The sequence below is a fragment of the Penicillium digitatum genome, chromosome 5 (assembly GCF_016767815.1).
Source record: "Penicillium digitatum chromosome 5, complete sequence".
Classification (NCBI taxonomy): Eukaryota; Fungi; Ascomycota; class Eurotiomycetes; order Eurotiales; family Aspergillaceae; genus Penicillium; species Penicillium digitatum.
In genome coordinates this window covers 1,987,018-2,008,528 of record NC_089388.1, presented here as the reverse complement: position 1 = coordinate 2,008,528, position 21,511 = coordinate 1,987,018, and the positions used below count along the sequence as shown (strand labels likewise).

General features: G+C 50.0%; 8 protein-coding genes across 8 annotated transcripts; 4 read left to right on the top strand and 4 right to left on the bottom strand.

Moving 5' to 3' along the window:
• Nucleotides 1-111: 111 nt before the first annotated feature.
• On the bottom strand, nucleotides 112-1,174 carry Pdw03_1908 (PQ loop repeat protein; the record flags this gene model as incomplete). Its single annotated transcript, XM_014680865.1, has 3 exons — nucleotides 112-697; nucleotides 802-1,059; nucleotides 1,116-1,174. The coding sequence occupies 3 exons, from the start codon at nucleotides 1,172-1,174 to the stop codon at nucleotides 112-114; spliced, it is 903 nt and encodes a 300-aa protein (XP_014536351.1).
• A 1,606-nt stretch (nucleotides 1,175-2,780) lies between these two features.
• Nucleotides 2,781-4,521, top strand: Pdw03_1907 (Meiotic sister chromatid recombination protein Ish1/Msc1, putative; the record flags this gene model as incomplete). The annotated part of the gene is made up of 5 exons (XM_014680866.1): nucleotides 2,781-2,865; nucleotides 2,919-2,969; nucleotides 3,020-3,167; nucleotides 3,216-3,995; nucleotides 4,047-4,521. 5 exons carry the CDS (start codon nucleotides 2,781-2,783, stop codon nucleotides 4,519-4,521), a joined length of 1,539 nt encoding a protein of 512 aa, XP_014536352.1.
• A 1,436-nt stretch (nucleotides 4,522-5,957) lies between these two features.
• Pdw03_1906 (Cytochrome b5) lies at nucleotides 5,958-6,654 on the bottom strand (the record flags this gene model as incomplete). Its single annotated transcript, XM_014680867.2, has 4 exons — nucleotides 5,958-6,185; nucleotides 6,259-6,496; nucleotides 6,571-6,595; nucleotides 6,651-6,654. 4 exons carry the CDS (start codon nucleotides 6,652-6,654, stop codon nucleotides 5,958-5,960), a joined length of 495 nt encoding a protein of 164 aa, XP_014536353.2.
• A 624-nt stretch (nucleotides 6,655-7,278) lies between these two features.
• On the top strand, nucleotides 7,279-8,933 carry Pdw03_1905 (GTP-binding protein rho2 domain protein; the record flags this gene model as incomplete). Its single annotated transcript, XM_014680868.2, has 4 exons — nucleotides 7,279-7,409; nucleotides 7,460-8,742; nucleotides 8,811-8,833; nucleotides 8,889-8,933. 4 exons carry the CDS (start codon nucleotides 7,279-7,281, stop codon nucleotides 8,931-8,933), a joined length of 1,482 nt encoding a protein of 493 aa, XP_014536354.2.
• A 428-nt stretch (nucleotides 8,934-9,361) lies between these two features.
• Nucleotides 9,362-9,701, bottom strand: Pdw03_1904 (translation machinery associated TMA7; the record flags this gene model as incomplete). Its single annotated transcript, XM_014680869.1, has 3 exons — nucleotides 9,362-9,459; nucleotides 9,517-9,606; nucleotides 9,680-9,701. The coding sequence occupies 3 exons, from the start codon at nucleotides 9,699-9,701 to the stop codon at nucleotides 9,362-9,364; spliced, it is 210 nt and encodes a 69-aa protein (XP_014536355.1).
• A 410-nt stretch (nucleotides 9,702-10,111) lies between these two features.
• Pdw03_1903 (Serine/threonine protein kinase (Prp4), putative) lies at nucleotides 10,112-12,939 on the top strand (the record flags this gene model as incomplete). Its single annotated transcript, XM_066100031.1, has 6 exons — nucleotides 10,112-10,259; nucleotides 10,334-10,350; nucleotides 10,473-10,486; nucleotides 10,540-11,157; nucleotides 11,211-11,431; nucleotides 11,495-12,939. The coding sequence occupies 6 exons, from the start codon at nucleotides 10,112-10,114 to the stop codon at nucleotides 12,937-12,939; spliced, it is 2,463 nt and encodes an 820-aa protein (XP_065957758.1).
• Nucleotides 12,940-17,669: 4,730 nt separating this feature from the next.
• On the top strand, nucleotides 17,670-18,957 carry Pdw03_1902 (Protein serine/threonine kinase (Ran1), putative; the record flags this gene model as incomplete). The annotated part of the gene is made up of 2 exons (XM_014680872.2): nucleotides 17,670-18,255; nucleotides 18,314-18,957. The coding sequence occupies 2 exons, from the start codon at nucleotides 17,670-17,672 to the stop codon at nucleotides 18,955-18,957; spliced, it is 1,230 nt and encodes a 409-aa protein (XP_014536358.2).
• Nucleotides 18,958-20,196: 1,239 nt separating this feature from the next.
• Pdw03_1901 (Glucose/ribitol dehydrogenase) lies at nucleotides 20,197-21,472 on the bottom strand (the record flags this gene model as incomplete). The annotated part of the gene is made up of 5 exons (XM_066100030.1): nucleotides 20,197-20,581; nucleotides 20,685-20,829; nucleotides 20,983-21,111; nucleotides 21,180-21,287; nucleotides 21,388-21,472. The coding sequence occupies 5 exons, from the start codon at nucleotides 21,470-21,472 to the stop codon at nucleotides 20,197-20,199; spliced, it is 852 nt and encodes a 283-aa protein (XP_065957757.1).
• Between the last annotated feature and the right edge of the window lie 39 nt (nucleotides 21,473-21,511).

The following is a 21,511-nucleotide window of genomic DNA, read 5'->3' as shown; positions in this document are numbered from 1 at the left end:
TATTTTTTGGATCACCGATCATTCTAAACTGTACGCGATTTCTTTTCTACCAAGCTACAGGATAGTAGTATATAGAAGCAACGCATAGCAAACCTATCATGCGCACGCACATCACTGGCTCTGAAGCAGCGGCGTCTCCTCAGATGGTCGCTCCTCATGCGCAGGTTCACCAGCAAGAGTCGATCCATCGGGAACCTCATTCTGACCAGCCGGCTGCCCAACTTTCCACTCGGTTTTGGATCCGAAGGAGTCGAAATAGATTGCCATCGTCAACAAGGTACCCTGCAAGCAGGCCGTGACAACTAGAATGCCCCAGATACTCCAACCACTCCAACCCTTACGGGCAGCCAGGCTAGCAGCCCAGACAAGACTCCCGGGCGTCTGGATGCACATCATAGAGATACTCAAGCTCCCCACGCAACGCAGCCGGAAGGTAGTATAGATCTGCGGGAAGTACTGAATCGACGCGAGGATCGCAGCTAGAACACCGAGGAAGTTCGCCCAGGCCGAGACAGCGGCCGGGTGGCGTAATTCGAACGCTAGTGAAATCATGATCGTGACAAGCGCGTGCAAGAGACATATCCCCGTTATGACGAGCGCGGTGCGGTAGGTCGGCCCACCGGAGGTGGAAGATACGGTGCCCACTGGGTCTGTGGGGGAAGTGGCACGCGGGAAATAGATTACGTATAACAAAAGACTAGATCCAGTTAGGCAAGCTCGGGTTCGGCATTGAGTGTGGGTGTTCGGTCAGGAATTGGGAATTGGGGAATCTAAACCCTCGCAGTGCTTCGTTCAACTCACATGGAAAAGAAACAGAGCCACTGCATGGCCACCTGGAAGACACCCAGCAGCCCTGCGAAGCATGCAATCCCGCTGATCTCCTGGCAGCAGGCGACATCTTGCGCGGTGGATGGAAATACCAGGATATTGGCAAATGCCGATGTCCCCGATGTTACACCCAGGAGGACGAAGTATGGGGAGATACCGAAGGAACTTCGTCGGGAGATGATGCGGATGTGTTGGGGGAGGTATGAGAGGATTATACCGAGGATAATCAGGCTATCGCACGTCAGTGATTATGGAGGCATTCTCAGTTTCGACTCGGGAGAACGTACACAGATAGCACAGTCTGGAAAACGCCTGGCGAGGCCAGCTCGCGACAGTATGAGTCCATTGTTGTCTTTCAAATGTATGAAGCTCAAATGAGGAGGTCGGGGTTCGGGAGCTCGTGACTACAGCTGATTACACCAATCCGTCACATTGGAGATTTCGCTCTCAACCTTGACGAGATGGAAGGGAATTTGTTTATTTCAAAGACAATGAGAAGTAATTCCCAAAAGATCATAAACTCGAGTACCTCGTTGGGCACCCCTCTCTTCCTTCCAAGGCTGATGCTTTGATGCCTTGATGCTTCGCGCTATTCCTAGTTAGGATTAGTGCCAATGGTCTTCTAAGGTTGCAACTACACCCACGACCTACTACGGACAAGAACATGAGCACGGAGAACATTATACTAAAAATTCGTACACACTGATAGCGTGTTCTCTATGGCTTTCTCCCCTGGCAGTCAATTCCTCGTCCCTGCATCGGCGGAACAGTCAAATTTTGGCATTTTGGCCCAGGTATACCAAAACCCGAACGGTGTTACGAGGGCCATTCAAGCGGGGTAAGGTCAATGACCTTTTCCACTAACAGCGATACGGATGATGGAAAAGCTGCAATGTGGTGCCAGATTATCAGTCTTTCTTCAGAGCAACCATTGGGAGCTTCTCCTCGATCGGATGGTGCGTTAGCACTCAGCGGCAAAGTTCTCGTTTCTACTTCAGTCGACAAAGAGACCAAACCGTGGAGAATAGCCAAGTCCACAATTGAGCCTATTCCGACCTAACAAGGCTTAAAGTCTGCAGACGAGCCGTGTGAGACTTGTGAGGTGATCTATTCTCCCCTATAGCCGCATTCCAGCCTCCCTTTCGGGGGGCACTATCCAGCTCTGGGATGCAGACACCAGGACAGGCTCTTTCTTCCTGGAACAAACTCTGGATGGGCAATAAGATCAAATTCGGGTCCTCCATTCTTTTCACCTTCTGGCAACTTCCCCAAGGGGTAAAATGCTCAAGCTTTGGAACACCACGACTGGCTCCTTGGAGAAAACATTCCAATGCCATCCGATAGAGGGGCTCGATTTCGAGTTCTCTCTTGACAGCCAGTTCATCGCTTTTGATTTAATCGGTGAGCACAGATGAAATCTCTCTCTCTCCTGGATAATGCTACTGGAGATCTGTTGGATGCACCCGCAGATCCACATCTAGGTGCATAGTATGTGGATGCGAGCAGAGCTCTAGAGATACGGGATCAATGGTAAGCAACTCACTAATTGCAAATCACCGAGGCGAGTCAAAATGGGAGAGAAGTAAGGCTTTTAATGGTGCGTGCGGTAAGGGGATGCATGAGCACGCTAAACGGTGTTGGGCAATTCCCAGAGACCAAGATGTGTAGAGCAGAAGCACTTTGTAGATGAGAAGTGATAATATAATAATCATGTAAAGAAACAACCTTAGACATGTCCCAAATCTGGGCAGAATATCCAAAGAATTGATGATTCATGCACTCCAGCTCAATCCAAGGCAAATTCCCCAACTACGTCACTGCGCAATCATCCACCCTTTCTTGCTTTTGCGGCTCTCTTCAACGTCTTCCTTCACAATTCTTTTCACTGGCATATTCGTACTTCATTCTTGCCAAACATCTAAGCACTATCGTTCTATCAAACATAACCCACGATGAAGTTGCATTTGGCCACTGGCCTCATCTGCTTGCTCGCTTCCACTGATGTAGTGGTGGCTTCCAGCTGGTGGAGCAAGGCTAGTATGGTTTCTTGGGTACTAAGATCTCCTTTCGCAAGCTAACACTATCAACAGTCTACAACAAATGGCATGAAACTGAGCTTGAGCGATGGCTCTCGGACCATAGTATGTGGCACTCCTCTTTAATAAGCTTCATGCACTCACACTTCACTTAGATATCCCCCACCCCAGTCCTGCCGACCGCCGTGACTTGGAGAACCTGGTCAAAATTAACTGGGATAACAGAGTGCAGAAGCCCCTTGGACAAGCTGCCGATAATATCAATCATGAGCTGCACCATGCCAGAGAATGGATATTTGACACGTAAGCTGCTCACGTATCCCTGTCCTGAATGAAAGCTGACCGAAATAGTTGGTCCGACTCTCAGTTGAAGGCATTCCTTGATCGCCACGGCATTCCTTCCCCCCAGCCCCGCCGGCGTGACCTTCTGATCATGACCGCGCGTGAGAACTATGAGAAGATCGCCACCAAGATTGGTGAAGCGGCTTCCTACCCCGGAGACTGGCTGTATGAGGAGTGGTCTGACTCGGATCTCAAGGAATGGCTCGACGAGCGTGGATGGCCGGTGCCTCAGCCGTCCTACCGTGACAAGCTCATTGCATCTGTTCGCCGCAACTCGCGCGTTATCAGCTTGCAGTCTCAGAGCATTGCTGCTTCAGCATCCGCCGAAGCTAAGGCCGCCAAGGAGACCCTGAGTAATCAGCTTTTTAACGCCTGGTCTGACTCGAAGCTGAAAGAATATCTTGACGAGCATAATGTCAAGGTGCCTCAAGGCTCGAAGCGCAATGAACTCATTGCTCTGGCCCGAAAGAACCGTCACTATCTTTCCGGTCAGGTGTCAAGTGCCTCTTCCGCTGTGGAAGGTGCGTTTGGTGCTGCTACCACCAAAGCTGGGAATGAATATGCAAGCGCTACCGATTATGCCAAGCTGAAGATCGAGGATGCTTTTGAGACTGCGCTGAATGGCTGGTCGGAATCCCGCCTGAAGGCGTTCCTTGATGCCCGAAACATTCCCGTCCCTCAGAATGGCAAGCGGGATGAACTCGTTGCTAAGGTCCGCGCCAGCGCCCACAAGGCTGCCGGTGGATGGAACCTGTACAACTTTGATACTTGGGATAAAGAACATCTGGTGTAAGTACGTACCTGTCTGTTGGCTAAGACATCCTTGGTTAACCTCTTTAGCAAATACCTGTCTTCGGTGAATCACAAGGCTGCCCAGCAGGCTGATGCCTCACGCGAAGAGCTTATCAAGAGTGCCCAAGACTCCTACGCCAAGGCTTCCATGGCTGGCGGGGCACAGTACGCCTCTGCAACTGCTGCTCTCGCGCAGGCGACTGAAACAGCTAAGGATGCCACTTTCGATCAATGGTCGCAATCCGAGCTCAAGAGATACTTGGACAACTACGGTATTCCTACCTACCAGGGCTCGAGTATCAATGAGCTCCGAGCTGCAGCCCGGCGCAACGCTCAGTATTTTAAGTACGGCACCACAAGCCCCCAAGCTACCATTTACGCCAAGATCATGGATACTTTGCAGTGGGCTGTGGATCAGTTGAAGATCGGCGCTGCCAGCGGCCGCGCCCAAGGCACTGAAGCTGCTGAAAAGGTTCAGAAGAAGGTCTCCGAGCACACGGAAAGACTGCGTGAGGAGCTTTAAACTACAGTTCTTCTATTCAGATCCTTTTTTTTTTCTTTTTTTTTTCTTTTTTCTGCGACAAAGTTGGGATCACTGGCTTCTTCAAACATGATTTTGTGATATCTTTTTAAGTTACGATGATAATGACATTTGAGATCTGAAATTTGAATTCCAATGTGCGTTTTTTGTAGATTCTTAACCGCTTTCTTGATTCCGAGATAGCAAAGCATACGATGGATTCGTAAACTACCCATGTCGAAACTGTAGGTAAGTGGAAATTGCCTAGTTAGTTAACTACTCCGTACATGGTTACGTGATCTACTGATCTGCAGCGATCCACATTTGACACTCCCGTCCCCTTTCACCTTCCCATCCAATCAAATTACTTGAACCTCAGGGTGATTCACCCCCCAATGTCTATAAAGATGGATGTACCTACTGTGTGCACATCAAAATCATGGACTTGCTAGCACCGTTATAGTGAAGTGTCTACTGTCCGAGGCCCTATCCTCGCCAGCGTCAAAACGAGAATACCAAGTCGCTACTCTAGAGCAAACGCTTACCGAGCCCTATTCTCCGGGTCAGCCTTTCCCATGATAATGTAAGCTTTCACTGATACAGGCAAGATCGCTGGTCCAGCTGCGGCCCGAAGATGGAACATCCTCGCTTTTTCCAGCAACGAGGTCGATCATCAGACCCTCCCAAGTTGACCAACCGGAAAATGGCCTTAGTGTGTGTGTTCAATGGTGCATTGGAATTTTTGAAAAAAAAAAAAAAAAAATTTGATCTTTACTACACCCATTAGTGAGATGGATTCTACTCGTAAGTAGCTTTCACTATCCTAATTAATCTAAATGGAATGCCCCAAATAGTTACAACGTCAAGACATACCAACTATTTTGACTCCTTATACAAGCCCCATGTCGCCAACCCAAAAAATGTCTTGCGAAAAGCATCACAGGAATTCCCCTCCCCTCTAGAGAACTTCTGGAACTTCATTGGCGTTTCACCAAGTTTTAAACAGCTAGTGGGATGGGCGATGTGACTAACCGAGAAGACCATAAATGGGAAACGTTGAAGTCTTCAGGATTCCTTGCATCTGATGGTTTCATGGATATTGCTGGCCTACTCAACTTCTTCTTATCTGGTCATATTGGTTTCTGAGATTCTGATCTTTGGGGCGAGGCATGGGTTCGGCTGTGTTCGGAGTTTCGTCTCTATCGTGCGTTAATGCCAGCAGCAGAACAATGGCCAGCTGCATTACACTCCAGGGCATTGACAGTGTTTCAAATAAACCCGAAATTCCATTGACTCGCTTTTGAATAATTGACGCTGAAAAAGCAAAACACGTAATCCTTGTGTTGGAAACCCACACTCGTCCTTGTACACGCTCCATATCGGTCATTGTCGTACACTCCAAAATTTGTATCCGCCCACTCCTTTTTACTAGGCGGTCCCTATTTCGGAGCTTCGGGATTGCCCTCCGCGACCAACTTTCCAACAACTAGGTATTTCTCCAAGAAGCGGTCTTCCCACGATTGTAGGTTCTCCAGCTGCTCCGCATCTAAATCCTTAAGATCATCCAACGGTGCCGACAGGTCCTTGGTCAGCATCTCCTCATCAAAGCTCTGGAAAGCCAAGCCGCGCGAGGCGTCCCGACCAGCGAAGTTCTCGTAAGGTCCACCCTATACCAATCATTGTAGTCAGCTTCGGCTCCAACGGCGCTGCCCGATGGCATTTCACGATCCACAGACATACCGGCCCATAAAAGTTCCTGCCAGGGGTGACATCGAAGACGCGACCGCGGACGGACAGGTAGACGGAGCGGCCTTCCTCGCCGTTGAACTGAAGAAGAGTTTTGGGGGTGTAGGTCTTGAAGACGGTTGGCGGCGGAGCACGGGGGAGAGTGATTGGCGCCTTGGGCCGGAAGTGCCAGTACACCAAGACTCCAAAGAGGGAGACTAGGATCAGGTTGATAGGGGAAGCGATAGACATCCTGTTGGGTAGCAAGCGGTTAGTTGGGTTGGTGTCTCGTCTTCCGTTATCGAGTGGGATCTGGGGGACACGAACACTTCAGCCTGTGGTGCTGAACTATCTACAGTTTCCCAAATTAGCAGTGGTTTCGACCATGAGCAACGTGGGACATTTACCCATTGCGACAGATTGTGTTTTGAACTTTGAAGAGAGCAGCAAGTCCGGAGGTTCGGGATGACATCGACCTCTCCCCCCGCTCCACGTGATCCTTCACACATTCTCTGCCATTCTTTGGCTTCTTCGCAAGGATTACATTTAGAAATCATCTAGCTACTTTTCTAGTGAATCGATTGGAGACTAGGCTCTCTCGGGCTTCAGATTCAAAAACGTAACAAATGGCCGGCAGTCCCTTAAATGTTTCAAAGAGCTCTCTCCACTAGACCTACCCCCATTTTTAATCTGGCCATTTCTATTAATATTAGCAGATGCCAGGTTATTTCAATTTTCAATTTTGTTGGTTTTTGTCTAGTTCTTCTTTCTCATCCTTTTCTGCTTAGCCGCTCGAGTCGTTTTTATATCTGTAGAATCATTGCGTTCGTCCTATATTCTACAGGCTTCTGTGGTGGGCTGCGCATTGTGGCCCAAAAGATATAACCCCTTCCAAATTTTTGCGCTCCTTTTACCTCTCGTCACTCCCTTTTTCAACCTGGTTGTGATTTGAGCTTCTTCATCGTTTTATGGGAATTCTGCCCTCTCTTTTCCGACCAAAATCAATCCTGTACCGCAGTGGGAGCGTGAGATAATATGTGGTCCAAAAGGCCGTTTCACAAGCCCAAACGGCTCTCGATCAGCGGCCCCATATTGAATGGCAACCCACCCACCACATCAGACCCTGTGCATGATATGGTCCCTCAAAAACTGCCCGCACTGCCTGAGTAAGTCGTGTGTTTGCTACGTGTTTAATAGCACATCTAATGGTAACCAGCGATTTACATTCACTACAGCTGGATTCCATCCCGGGGGACCATATCCAGAGACCCTTAGACCTTTCGCCTACTGTTTCGCCGATACTTGAAGCTCAAAGTCGGGCAAGCCTAAGTAGTTTCTGTGTCTCACCTATCCGGGATGAAGACCATTTCCCGGAGGATGCGCGACAGGAGACTAGGATACCATCATCGTCACCTCCTATTCCCCAGGCAGACTATGATGGCACACCCGCTCATTCCCGGGTTCAACCTGTCCAACCTCCCCAGCATTATCAGGATTCTAGACGATTTATCTCTGGCAAATTGACACGCTGGGATAATTTTGCGGCCGAACCGAATGACTTTGGGATAGCTAGCCAGGTTGATACCCGCAACACCTCTTTTTACAAAGCCTCCGGGGCTCCTGCCTTCGGGGCTCCTACGTCCAACCGGAGCCAAGGCTTCAATCCCAAGAAGACTCTCAACGCAGCTCGACACCGGATCAGCAGTTTTTCGAAGCACGAGGATCTTTCACAAAAGGTATCCAGAAGTAGATCGACATCACGTGTATTTCCAGTGGAGGAGCATTCCAGCAAGCGCAACGGCAACGGTGCGCTAAAGATGAGTCCCCAGCTCGACAACTTTAGCTTCGCTCCTACAACTGTAACCACTATCACCGCCGGTGGTCCAGTGTCATTTCCCCGAAGACCGGTAACAGAGCACGCGCCAATCCGCCTGCCGGAGGAGGACAAGCCACTACTCCATTTCGACAACGATTTCGGCGACCTGATGCTCACGAGTGATGAGTCCAGGAGCCGTTTCAGTGCAACTACATACACAGCCACCGAACCCGGAAGTCAAGATGCAAGTCCGCGGGAGAGTTTGCAGCTCGAAACCCGATCGACAGACGATGTATCGATATCCTCTATCATGGCCCGCCGTCGCCCAGTCCCACCCGGCGTGACGACTTCGACCAAGCCCGCCCGAAAGCCCACTCCATCCCAGGTCGAACAACCTGTCGGGCAGATGCCCGCGCGGTCGCTTTCGCCCCCACCCGAGGTGCCACTAGACGCGCAGGGCCGCATCAAAGCAATGGAGACCAAGAGGGACAATCTTGCTCAGCGCAAATATAGTTTGGAGACGTTGATCGCTGAATTGAGTAAGGCCATTCAGCCTACCTCAGCTGCGTATGATCTGGCTGCGAAAGCCGAGGTCCAGAAAAGCATCAATGACATCGAAGGCGAGATTGCGGATATCAAGAAAGAAGAGCACGATCTTGGGATGAAGATTGCTCGAGCGTGGCGTCGCTTGGACGAGAAGGAGAACTCTGGCGATGGCAACAATCTCTGGGTCAAGCGAGTCACTAGTTAGTGGCTGTTGATTGCTGTTGGGTTGTGAGTTGGTCTATGCGCGGCTGATCTTGAACTTATTTCTGATGCTACTGTGAAGTTGTTCGCGTCCTGTGTGGTTCCATCTTCTTTTCAGGGCATTTAACTTGTTCGTTTTCCGATATTGGGGCATGGTGGTTGCGTTTTGAGCGTTCGATTCCCCTGCGTGGCAGGTTGATACCCACTTTATTCGGAATTTGCCCAAGTTGTGGCGGTTTTATGTTGATGTACTTTTGGTCCGACTAATCTCACAACCGTTTAAACAAAATTCATCCTTCTTGGAAACTCTCGTAGTGTGTGAAAATGCGATCAAGCGCGAAATAGGTATTGGTGGCTAAAGATATACAGCAGAACCAAAGAAATGAACTATGAGTACAGTGATGCTGGCGCGATCACACACTCGAAGCCACCCATCCTCCGCTCTCTCATTGAACATAGCTCGTGTAGGTCATGAAGATGGACTCAAGAAACCTGGCATCAAGGCTCGTTGTGGGGATTTTTGGCAAGTGATTCCGCCGAGGGTATGCGATCCGTTTATTTCTTGCCGGACTTCTTGATGCCTTGCTGGCCGGTGTTGAGAGGACCCTTCTTGCCCTTGGCCGCATCCTGCATCTCCTTACGGGCCTTGGCGTCTGGAGGAAAGTTGTCAGTTAGCGAATCTCTAAAATAGGGTGTTCAAAGAGCCATACCAGCCCTGAGCTTAGCCTGGTGGGCGATGTCATCATCGTCAAGCTCCTTCTTCTCCTTCTTGGCAGCCTTCAAGGGCTTAGCCTTGCCACCTGTAGATCACAAGATATCAATGAACAAGATTTCACGAAAGATTAGAAAGATTAGAACGTGAAGTAAACGAACCTTCTCTGCCGATACCACCCATTTTTCCTGAATTAAATCACTGGGAGAGCGGGTTAAAAGGAGTCTTGTTAGGGGGGCGTTGACGGCGTTGGCAGTGAGAAAAAAAAAATACATACAACACAGAGAGGGGTGCTTATCCCCACCTTTGGTGGCCACCTAGGCTGGGGCGAGGTTGGCACTTTTCAAAATATTACTAGTGGGAAATATTCCTGTATTCTTTCAAGCTCATACACACTCACAATGTGGAGAGTCAGGCCAGCAACCGAGACCTAGTATTGGGAATACCCGCTTGCCTTGCCTTGAAGCAGTTAGTGGCATTTTGAAAATTACGGTCCCGCCAAGCTTCACCGCAGGGCAGAAAATCAGCCGACCGCCTACTACAACTGGCCTAGCGCAGATTCTGCGCTATCTCGACCCCATCGAGCATTCGCCATGGCTTTCAGTCTATCTCATCTTGTCATCAATTTCCTGTGCACGTGCTTTCATCCCCCCCCCAAGCCTGTTTCCTCGGCAAGCAATGCGCTAGGGACTGCAATCACCTTTGCAAGGCTTTGGTGTGAAGGCAGGCCTCTCACAGCCGGTTGGACTTTCACAAACCCTTTGAGAAGACTTGTTGTCGCTGGAGCTTTTGCTAACTGAGCCTTGTTGTTGAAGCTTCCCCCAAAGGCCGTGTGAATCCAAGATAAAAAAAAATTCCACGCACCTTGTTTGACTCCCTCGAACATTGTAAACATGTCACATCCCAGGTCGAGGTCCCCATCGGTCCCCTCTGAGGGTGAGATTGTCGAATCAGGCCCAGAGACGAAGGCAACTGCGTCAAAATCTCCTCTTAATGGCACCAGCGTTGACCGTCCCACCAGAGCTAGCCCATCCTCTGCATCCAGATCTCCCGCGTCGTTGAAAGGCACTCGATCGCCACTCCGGCAGAGGTCGCGGACCAGGTCCCTATCGAGATCCCGCTCTCGCTCCCCGTACAGAGAGAACAAGACCCATAAGCGTAATCACGACGATATTCCCGAGTCCTATGATGGTAGCTACGACCGGCGACCCCGCTATGAGCCTCCGCGACACTACAGGTCTAGGTATGACGACAGACGCCGTGATAGACCCACCTCCAACAGGCGCCCGAACTCATATTACGATTATGACCGCGAAGAGACCCATGGAGAAACGCTACGATACAGTGATGATTACGACCGACATGACCGACACAAGGACAAGCGGCAGCGCACCCGCAGCCGTAGCCGATCCCCTTACCGTGAATCGAGAAGACCCAAGCAATATTCCGGTGATGAATTTGATTCAAACGTGGTCAATGCCAGGTCTTTAGCGGATACCGCAAGGCGCTTGCCCACTGAACAGTTGGTGAGGGAACGAGGAAAGGCTCCGGTCGTCGCCCAGGACTTGAAGCTTGGTGCTGAAAAACAAAAGAACCAGGTGCAGGCTTCTTTTTATCTTCAAGCTCATGTGGCTGACGAGTACGTTTGTTTTGTAACCGAAAAGAACATCGTGTGACTAACATCCGATCCAGAGAAACCACCCCTAACCCGGAGATTGTGCAAGAGCCGGAGCTCGCTGAGCCCATTAACGAAGCCGATGCCCTTGAAGCTCGCCGGAAACGCCGTGAAGCTATTCGGGCGAAACACCGAAGCCAAGCGACGCCGCTACATCTCAAAGCACTGAACGTCGGTGAGGTTGAAACGGACTCATCCACGCCTAGCACTAAGCCAACTAGCGTAAAGGAAACGTTTGGTGAGTTTCCTTTGGACAAGCCTACCTAGGTAGCAATGAAACTGACGCGTGTGAAATCAATAGATTCTCCACGAGCATCCCCCTTCGAACAACCCGGGGAGATATTCTCTGGTAGCATTGGAAAAGACAGTGACATGGTCAATTTCAATGCGCCTGTTGGCGGTACTGATCAAGATGGTGCCTCTGCTGCTGATTATGATCCAACACTGGATACGAAAGAAGAACGACAAAAACATGGCAACGTACAGGATGGAAGAGACGACATTTCCTCTGCAGCGTACGACGAAACCAAGAATGTCAAGCAGGACATTCTTCTCCCTGATGCGCCCCCAGCGCCACCGCCGAAGACCGACACGTTCGATATGTTTGCAGACGACGACGATGACATGTTCGCAGAGGAAATACCTGACGCCAAGCCGGCGCATGCTTCGGCCACAGCTGTACCCCAGGGCAAGGAATTGGATATCAGCATGATGGATAACTGGGACGATTCGGAAGGTTACTACGCTGTTCGACTCGGCGAGCTGATCAACGGACGATACCATGTCCATCAAAACCTTGGCAAGGGAATGTTCTCGTCGGTCGTGCGTGCAACTGACACCCAGACAGGGGGTCTGGTTGCCGTCAAAATCATTCGCCAAAACGCCATAATGCGCAAGGCCGGTATGAAGGAGATCGGCATCCTAGAGCAACTGCAGGAAGCCGACCCGGAAAACAAAATGCACCTCATCAAGTTCGACCGATACTTCGAGCACAAGGGTCACTTGTGCATGGTGTTTGAGAACCTCAGCATGGACTTACGTGAGGTCCTGAAAAAGTTCGGTAGGGATGTGGGCTTGAACCTGCGCGCGGTTCGGGCCTACGGCCAACAGATTTTCCTGGGGCTGTGCCTCCTCCGCCGGTGTAACATCCTACATGCAGATCTTAAACCGGATAATCTTCTCGTAAACGAGCAACGAAACATCCTGAAAGTTTGCGACCTGGGTTCGGCATCGCCGGCCTCTGACAATGAGATTACGCCTTACCTCGTCAGTCGTTTCTACCGTGCCCCGGAGATCATTCTGGGTATCCCTTACGATTACGCCATCGATGTCTGGTCTATTGGCTGTACCCTCTTTGAGCTGTACACGGGCAAAATCCTCTTCACCGGCCGAAATAACAACCAGATGCTTCGCTCCATCATGGAATGCCGGGGAAAGTACCCGCCGAAGCTTCTTCGCCGCGGATCCCTGGCGCCTCATCATTTTGATGAAAAGCTGAACTTCCACAGCGTGGAGGAAGACAAGATCACCGGCCGCCTTCACACCAAAATTGTGGATTTCAAGAAACCTACACGTGACTTGAAGTCACGCCTCATGGCACAAGGAACACGCGGCATGCCGGATGCTGAGGTCAAAGAGCTGACAATGTTCTTGGATCTACTTGACCGGTGCTTGAGTCTCAATCCCGAAAAACGGATCACACCGGCCGAGGCTTTGAAACATCCATTCCTGGCGCCAAAGGTGTAACCATGTTGCCTGATAAAGGGGCTTTTTCCTGCATTGATTTTCTTTCACTGCATGGATTGCACCCTGATCTATCTGAGCTTACCAGGATGTCTCATTCTGTTCCTGAAATGGCGTAGCTTGGGTGGAAGGATCGGCACTACCGGGGAGAGTTGATCTATGGGGGGGGGGGGGGGGTGTTTCAATATGCAAATTGTGACTGTAACTTAGCGTCTAGTTTCTTAAATGCAAGTCTATATGTACGTTGTAACATTTCCCCAAAGGCATCAACCCCTGTCCATCCTCAGACTCCTACCGAAACCGGGAATGGCTTGGGCTTTCATTCCATCTTAGATTAGAGAAATATAGCTCTGTGCAGCCAACAAAGAAACCCCCTACTGCTCCGTGTCCCATCCTGTAGTCCCACACTGAAGGCCAGCTCCTACCAAAAGCCAACAAGACCCTGCCCTCCAACTACAACACTCAACACATCGGTAGCGCGCGATAACCCGATCCCGAATCCAATCCATCACCATCACAGAACAAAGGACAACCCCCAACCGAACCACAAGCGCCCCGGGTCCCGGGCCCCTTCGGCCTTGGCCCCCTATCGACCCAACCCCCTGGTAATGTTGATCTCAATTCCACAATACCCTACTCCAGATATTGCACAACATCGTATGACCCCATACTCCTAAATTACCAAGCCTTCAAGCCTGGCCCCGGTCCAAACACGGCCACGCCTAACTCAAAAACACCAGCACCCGACGAAACCCACGGAACCGAAGAACTATACGAAGACTTTGGGAGTTCTGGATCGCCTCTAAGCCAAACTCAGTCTTACTCCAGCCCACATCCGCGGTTCAGTATCACGTAGCCGAAACTTTTGAGGTCTTCCTGGACTCGGTTCTCATTTTTGGGTTGTGGGGGGGGGGGGGGGGGGGGGGGGGGGAAGAGAGAGCCTTGGAATCGGGAAAGAGTCTAAGTCTATCTTACCTGTAGCACGGGAGTCAGTGGTGATAGATGACAGATGCCAGAATATCCGATTGGCACTATGCTTTGTCTGCAATCCATTTTAAGTATGGAGTGCAGGACACTAGACTAGACTATTACCTCCGTTCTCGGGTCTAGTCTCCTAGGGGCGGTAAAAGGCGGAAGTTCTGGATAGCCCTCGTGTTTTCCGGTGGCTGTTGGTGGAGATTGGGTAGAAGACGTGTCGTCGAGGTAAATGATTGGTAAATGGGAGGGGGGTGAGGCTGACAATTTGGGCTTGGATAGCTGCCGAGAGCTACCGTTGGCTCCCGATCTATTCGTTTTTCATTTTTCTTGTCTTGGCTTTGCATTTTTGGTCTGGCCTAGTCAATTGGAACTAAGGAGAAACTTTTCCTATAGTGTTGATCACAGCCGGCTCCCCAAGAAGCAATGCGGATGGAAATCTGTTCCGTGCTGATTTGATAGCAGCTGCATGGCGTTTAGTTTACTTGCAGGCGCATGTACGTTATACGTTGTACATCATAGTTTTCATCACGTCAATTCCGATATGATACAGGTGACATTAACTTTCCCGACTATGACTCCAATGACAATGTACTCCGTACAGATAATTACGTTGTAGTCCATGATCTTCGAGTGGAGGTGGAGGGTTCCAGAAGGAGACGGCGATCAACGGAAGAAAGGAGCCCCTTGCCACCCGCCGGGTACGAATTCCATGCCCAATCGCCAGAGTCCAAATGCCGAATTGTTCGAAATCCAAGACCAAAATGCCCCGTGGCAAAGGAATCCGCGACCGCACAAATGGGGCGGGCGTTTAATCTCCGACCCCCCTTTCGTCAGGTTTATTGATCTATTGGCCTAGCGATCGGAACTAGACATGGATGTTCAAAACAGGTAATCATGATGTCAAGATGCGTTTATCTTGTGGGTCCCGCCACCTGCAGGGCACCGAGTCATCTATCTTAGGTGTTGGGCATCCAGAGGCAAAGAAAAACAATCCTTGGAAAAGGAGACAATGAGTTATGAAGGGTAGTAAATGCAGGGAAATGTACTCATTCGGCATGGGATATGGATGATCTGTGGCGATCGCAGCTGAGTGTCATACTCGCGTTGTAGGTAGAGTAGTCTTGTTTCCAATAAGTTGACCACTTAACAAGATCCATGCTGTACTCTGTACAACATCGTCACAGAGTATTACGGAGCACAACACGGAGTCTATAATTTAGCATTATAGTGACATATCTGAGATCACTTCTAGCGGTGTGTAGACCCGGAGACTAAAAAGCCGAAACCAACATCTGCCGGTCACAGAACCCCCCCCTCCCAAAAAGGCAAAACCCCCCCCCAAAAAATTATTCCAAAAGAAACTAAAAACAACACTAGCAACGGCCTGAGGGAGAAACGAGAAAACTGGTTGATCTTTAGATGAGCCAGATGCATTGCCAATCCTGGGGTACATTAATCGTTGTGCCCGGAAGCAGCCAAGGCACGGTACACAAGGGGGAACGGGCGTCCATTCCATTTGGCACATGTCACATCACACGAGTCAGCATATTCTACTCCGTACTCAGTACGGATCCGTCGATATGCCCTTGGTGCGGCATACAGATTACGAAGCACATCCTCCGTCGTTGTACATGAGACTAGTCGCTCATGTACAGCTACCTCTGCATGGGCAGGTTTCGGGTCCTGAGAACCGACAACGGATGTGATGAATCGTAGCCTCAAATCTCTGTCAGGTGATTGGACTGGCTGCGGGCATGCGTCGATCTAGGGAGCTTGGAGGAGGTGAAAAAATGATTTGGCTACGGAGTACTCCGTACTTTGCGTTGTTCACCGCAACACAATATCCATCCAGTAAGTCCTACCCATAGAGTGAGGTGTGATAAATTTTCCGTCCCAGAGCACTGGCACACTTCCCTCTCGCGGCTATACAACACACTTTTCCCGGGATGATTGGGGATGAATCGACCTGGATCATCACACGGCCCTTGCTTGTGTATGACGCAGGTGATGAGATACAGACAAAAGAAGTGGTGAGATTGAAGACTCGACGAGGCGACTTTCATGTTGTACGGTGTACGGAGTACATCTTGAACTATGGAGTACCTATTGTGCGGACGAGGGGGAAAAAGGGTAGCCCAGCCACCCACAGAACCAAGGTCTAAAAGGAGAGACGGCAACAAGAAGTGGAAGTCCACGGTAAAGCCAATAAGCATACGAGTTTCTTCCATTATAGATGGCCCAGATGGTCAATGTACATTAGCGCCAGGAGAAGAAAGATGAAGTGTATGGCCCGTGCGGAACTAGTCAGCAGGGAAGCGCCTACCCCCACTCAGCTGCCTTTTAGGGGAGTTTCTCGAAAAAATGAACAGTTCAAACAAATGGTTGGCCATAGCGCCCCTCCATCCTCGCCTCACTCTTGGACTTCTTTAGCGTCTTGTCTAGACCCGAGTCAGCCTAGAACGGGGGGGGGAGGGGGCCAGGTGGGGTCCATCATAAAGTTGGGTGTCTGTGCAAAGGACGGTGTAGGAAAATCAAGAGAGAAGAGGTCGCTTGCTTCTTCACAGTCAGAAATTGGATTAAAAATGACAGCTAACATCATTCACGGAAAAAGGACAAATATGCTACAGTCACACATTCCGATCCATGGGCATATGGCATGGACCAGATCTGACTCAAGATGCCGTAGCTTTGCGGGGCTGGGGGGCTGGGGGGGTGTGATGAGCTTATTGGTAGAATGTGAGTGGCGGGTGCGTTGGCAAATGTGTGTCAGGAGGTTTCAAGGCAGAAACACCGTTGGAGAGAACAGGGGTTGGGATACGTGGAGGCATTGCCACACTAGGCCTAGAACGGAAGAGCTTGCCCAGGTGGCAGTGGGAAACCTTGGAACCTTGGAACCTTGGAACTTTGGAACTTTGGAAATTGAAAATAGGAGACTCTGCAGTTCCAAAATTGCTATGTTGTAGACGATCGTTATGACCCATAGTCCAATCATCGGTTGTGGCGGCTGCAGGAAAGACCGACCGAGTCAGAATGATTGGTCTAACCACACTCGAGCATGCACACCGCCTCGTACACATGGCCTATTATTATTAATCCTTTGAAAATAAAATTCATTTTAGTGCCACTCTATTCTGTACGCATCATAGATTCTTTTGGGGAATTTCCCTATTTTTTTTTAAAAATTTTTTTGGGGTTTTTATTTTTTTCTGTTATGTGATTTATTCTTTTTTAGATTTCATTTGATCCTTTCCCCTTTGCCTTTGGGGATTTAATTTAATTTCCTTTTTGATTAGCGCCCTTTCCCTTTTGTTTTATTATTGTCTCTCGAACCACGAGGCGGCCATCGGCTTTGTATCTCTTCTATAATAATCTTCGTTCTCTCTCAGCTTGCTCTGTATATTTCACATCTCCCTACATTTACAACTCCTCTTCTCTTGTTTTCCTTTTTTCTTTCTTGGTTTTCTTTCGTTTTCTGTTGTTCTTGCTTCTGGTTCCTTGTGCAACAACTCTCCTTCTCGACTTCTATCAAACACAACCAGACTGGACCAAACGCACCTAGATTGGACCATCTTGAAACCCTCATTGGAATTGGAAATAAATGCCTTTTGAACATCCAAGGACTTAGGCTTCTCTTATGATCTCCCTGGATCAGACTACCTTTACGCCCTCTCTTCTCTTTCACTCTTTCCTCGTCTCATCCGGGAGAGGACTCTTGGATCCCCTCTACAAAAACCCCAAGGACAATGTATCCGGCCATGCTACCAACACCGCCACCATCGCCGGCTTCCCACCGCTATTCTCCCGAGGATCGTCTAGGACTCGTATTAGCCAACCGGCTGGAACTCACCAGAGTCTTGGGCGTGGGAGCCTACGGCGTTGTTTACACCGCTGTGGACATTCACACCAACGAAGTCTATGCCGTCAAGGCTCTCTGCAAGGATGGCCTGGACGCCCGTCAGCTCAAGTTCCAGCAGCGCGAGATTAGACTCCATCATCTGGCCAGCCAACACCGTAACGTGGTTCCTTTAGTCCGCATCATGGATTCCGTGGATTGTACATACGTCGTTATGGAGTACTGCCCAGAAGGAGACCTGTTCTCTAACATTACCGATAAGGGAAACTTTGTTGGCAATGACTTCTTGGCCAAGAGTGTGTTCCTCCAGATCCTGGATGCCGTACAATTTTGCCATTCTCTCGGGATCTACCACCGGGACCTTAAGCCTGAGAATGTCCTAGTCACTGACAGTGGAATGACCGTCAAACTTGCCGACTTTGGCCTGGCAACGACAGATTACTATACGACGGACTTTGGATGCGGTTCCACGTTTTACATGTCGCCGGGTAAGCTCTCTCCCCCTTCTTCTGTTATGGCTGTGGCGCTAACTCGATACGTTTATAGAATGCCAACAATCCAACGCACGACCTATGTCCTGCTACATGTCCGCAGCCAACGACGTCTGGAGCCTGGGCGTGATTCTTGTCAATTTAATCTGTGGTCGTAATCCATGGAGACGTGCCTCGATTGAGGATTCTACTTTCCAGGCCTACCTGAAGGACCCATTCTTCTTGAAGACTATTTTACCTCTCTCTTCCGAGATGGTGAACATCCTGAGCCGTGTCTTCGAGCTTGACCCAATGAAGCGGATCTCCGTCCCGAAGCTGCGCCAGCTCATTCTGGAGTGCACCCGCTTCACAGAGAATCCCGTGGTTCAAACCCCCTGGGTGCCGGAACAAATCGACTACATTCCCCAACCCCAGATGCCATTGTTCATGGGCCCCATGGAACCCCTGTATGCCCAGACCTCTGGCTCATCCTTGGATTCCGCGCAGTACTCTGCCTTCTCCCAATCAGCTGCTTCTGACGGTTCCGCGATCACCGAGGATTACTCGGATTTCGATACCATGTCGCCTGCAGCCTCTCAGCGGGTCCCCGACTGCAAACCGGTCTTCCCTTCTGTCTGCGCGGAGCCCTTCGTTCCTGCGGATTCCTTTGCCTATGGCCTTATTCATCCCAACCTACAGGGCCTCGAGATCCCCGTCTAACTGCTCCTTGCCTCGCAGCTGCATGACTTGACGCTCTTCCATCTCCTTTCCCATTCCTGGATTGAAGGATCCAAGGTTTCTCCCGCACATCTCGGGTCCCCTTACTCTCTTCTCTCTTGCCTCCGCCGAGCGGGCTCTAAAAGCTGCCGAACAACAAACATGTTGATCGCGTTGATCATGATCCACTGGACTCGGCTACCAGCTTTCTTTTCCCTCTGGACATATTTCTTTCCCCCTTTACTTTTTTCCTGGACCACCAAACTTTGCTGGCTTCACGACCTTGCATGGACTATTTGACCACAGTTCTGTGTCTTGCGATCAGGTCTCCTTTCTTATTGTTTTAATATTTTCCACACATACTTGGAGGGGGTTTTTTTTTTTACGTTTCTATTTTTCTGGCGTGACACTATACACCGGGAAGCATGATTTGAAGAAACGCCCCTGGGAGGGCTGATGAAATACGGGGGTTTGTTTGATTTTTTTTTGGAATTGGTGTGTTTGGACTTTTCAACCCGGTATTGACCCTTTTTTTTCTTTTGGATTCTCTGTTTATCTTTTGGGAAAGGCTTTTTGTTATTTTGACGATCTAAGGATGATCTCAGTTCATTTCTACTCATATGTGCATAGACTTTTTGCATTGGCGGGACATTTCGGGGCATCTGTTGTTCCCTCTCATTGATTCTTACGATATGATACCTCGGTGTGGCATGAGGAAACCCTTCACAATCTACACCACTGCATTCTGCTATCTTCACCTCCAATCTCTCAAGAGAACGTTGTAAAGTTAACCGCCTTCAAACGACGCCTTCAACCTGCTTCCCCGTGTACTGTTGTGCAACGTTGTGCCGTCCGAGCCGTGTGACAACGGTCGAGACTCGATTGGGCGTGAGGGGATGATATCTGGTGTTGTGTCGTGTGTGATGGGCCAGCGTCACTGTGCAACCGCTGGCTGCCCAGGTGGCACGCAAGACGGGGCAGATCCACTCCAAGTTGATGGTAGATGGGTCTCTGGTGAGTTGGATAAGGTCTTCCAGTACCAACCCTGTGCAGCTCGAGGTGAGTGGACCAGATACATCCAGCAGGGTGATATGGTGACATGGTACCTCTAACGTCCTAATGATGAGATATTCATAGACGAACTTCAACTTTCACCAAAGGAGATATCCAATCTTCATTCACATGCATTTTCTAAACATCTAGGTCTAAACTCCAGATGTATACACCCCGTTCTTTTAGAATCTACATATTCCGCCCCCCGGTAACCCGAATCGTCTCCCCATTAACGTATGAGAACCACGGCGATGCAACACCCAGAATCGCCCTTGCAGCCTCAACGGGTGTCGCAGGCCTTCTGAGTGGAATATCAGGGTAAGTAGGGGTAGCAACCTCCTCATTCTCACCCTTCTTAGTCGCGAGCTGTTTGCCCGGAATGCCCAGGGCAACCTTTGTGCCATCGGGCATGGTGACAAAAGCGCCTTCTTCCTTAGCGGCAGTCAGCCGGGTCGTCACAAAGCCGAAGGCAATGGTGTTTGCCCGCACACCGAATGCTGGACCCCATTCTTTGGCGATTGTACGGGTCAGGCCGACAACGCCGGCTTTCGCAACTGCATAATTAGCCTGGCCCCTATGTTGACCCATTAGAAAGCCGTTAGCATTTGATGTTGTTTTGGGCATTGAGACAAAAAGAAAAGAGTGGGGACTGGGTCTTGGATATATCGGGTCCCTACGCATTGCCATGGATGCCACTGGTGCTGCTGATGTTGATCACCACGCGCGGCTCTTGGTCTTTCACTCGGAAGTAAGGTGCTGCGGCGCGCACGAGCTGGAAGGGTGCGGTATTATGCACAGCTAGCATGGTCTCCCACTGCTTATCTGTCATCTGTACTCCATACAGGGAAAGTGGATTAGTGGAATTCTAGCTTGGCTTCCTCTGTCAAAGCTGGCATGTTTTTTTTTTTTTTTCAACCTTGTGAATAACGCCATCTCAGGTGAACCCAGCGTTATTGACGATTATGTGGATTTTACCATTTCCGAACTCGGCTGTTTTCTTTACCAGCTCGGTGATGTAGTTACCATCGAGGACATCACCGACGACGGCGAGGGCACGGTCAGCCTTGGCGGAGTTGATCGTGTCAGCGACGGCGTTGGCTTTTTCTGCTTTGGTTAGATACATGGGTCCAGTCAAGGAACACGATTGTATTCTGTAATTATGGGTTTCCTACCGGCATCGATATCAGCGACTACGACCTTGGCGCCTTCGTTTGCGAATAGTCGGGCTGCTTCGGCGCCGATGCCTTGGCCTGCACCGGTGATAATGGCTACTTGGCCCGCTAGTAGACCAGCTGGGTAATCGAGGTGTTCATTGATTTGATTTAAAACGGTCGGAGGGAGCCATCTTTGAAATGGAATCAATCAAAGGCGATCGTTGACCTTGTAAGAGGGGAAGGGTCTTCTGCAACCGCTCGGCTCTGGGATCGCCGAGGCTCACCGCGGATCGAGATTGTGCGGTACACATAGTAGAGAGATGGGAGTTTATGACCACCATTCAATTTTA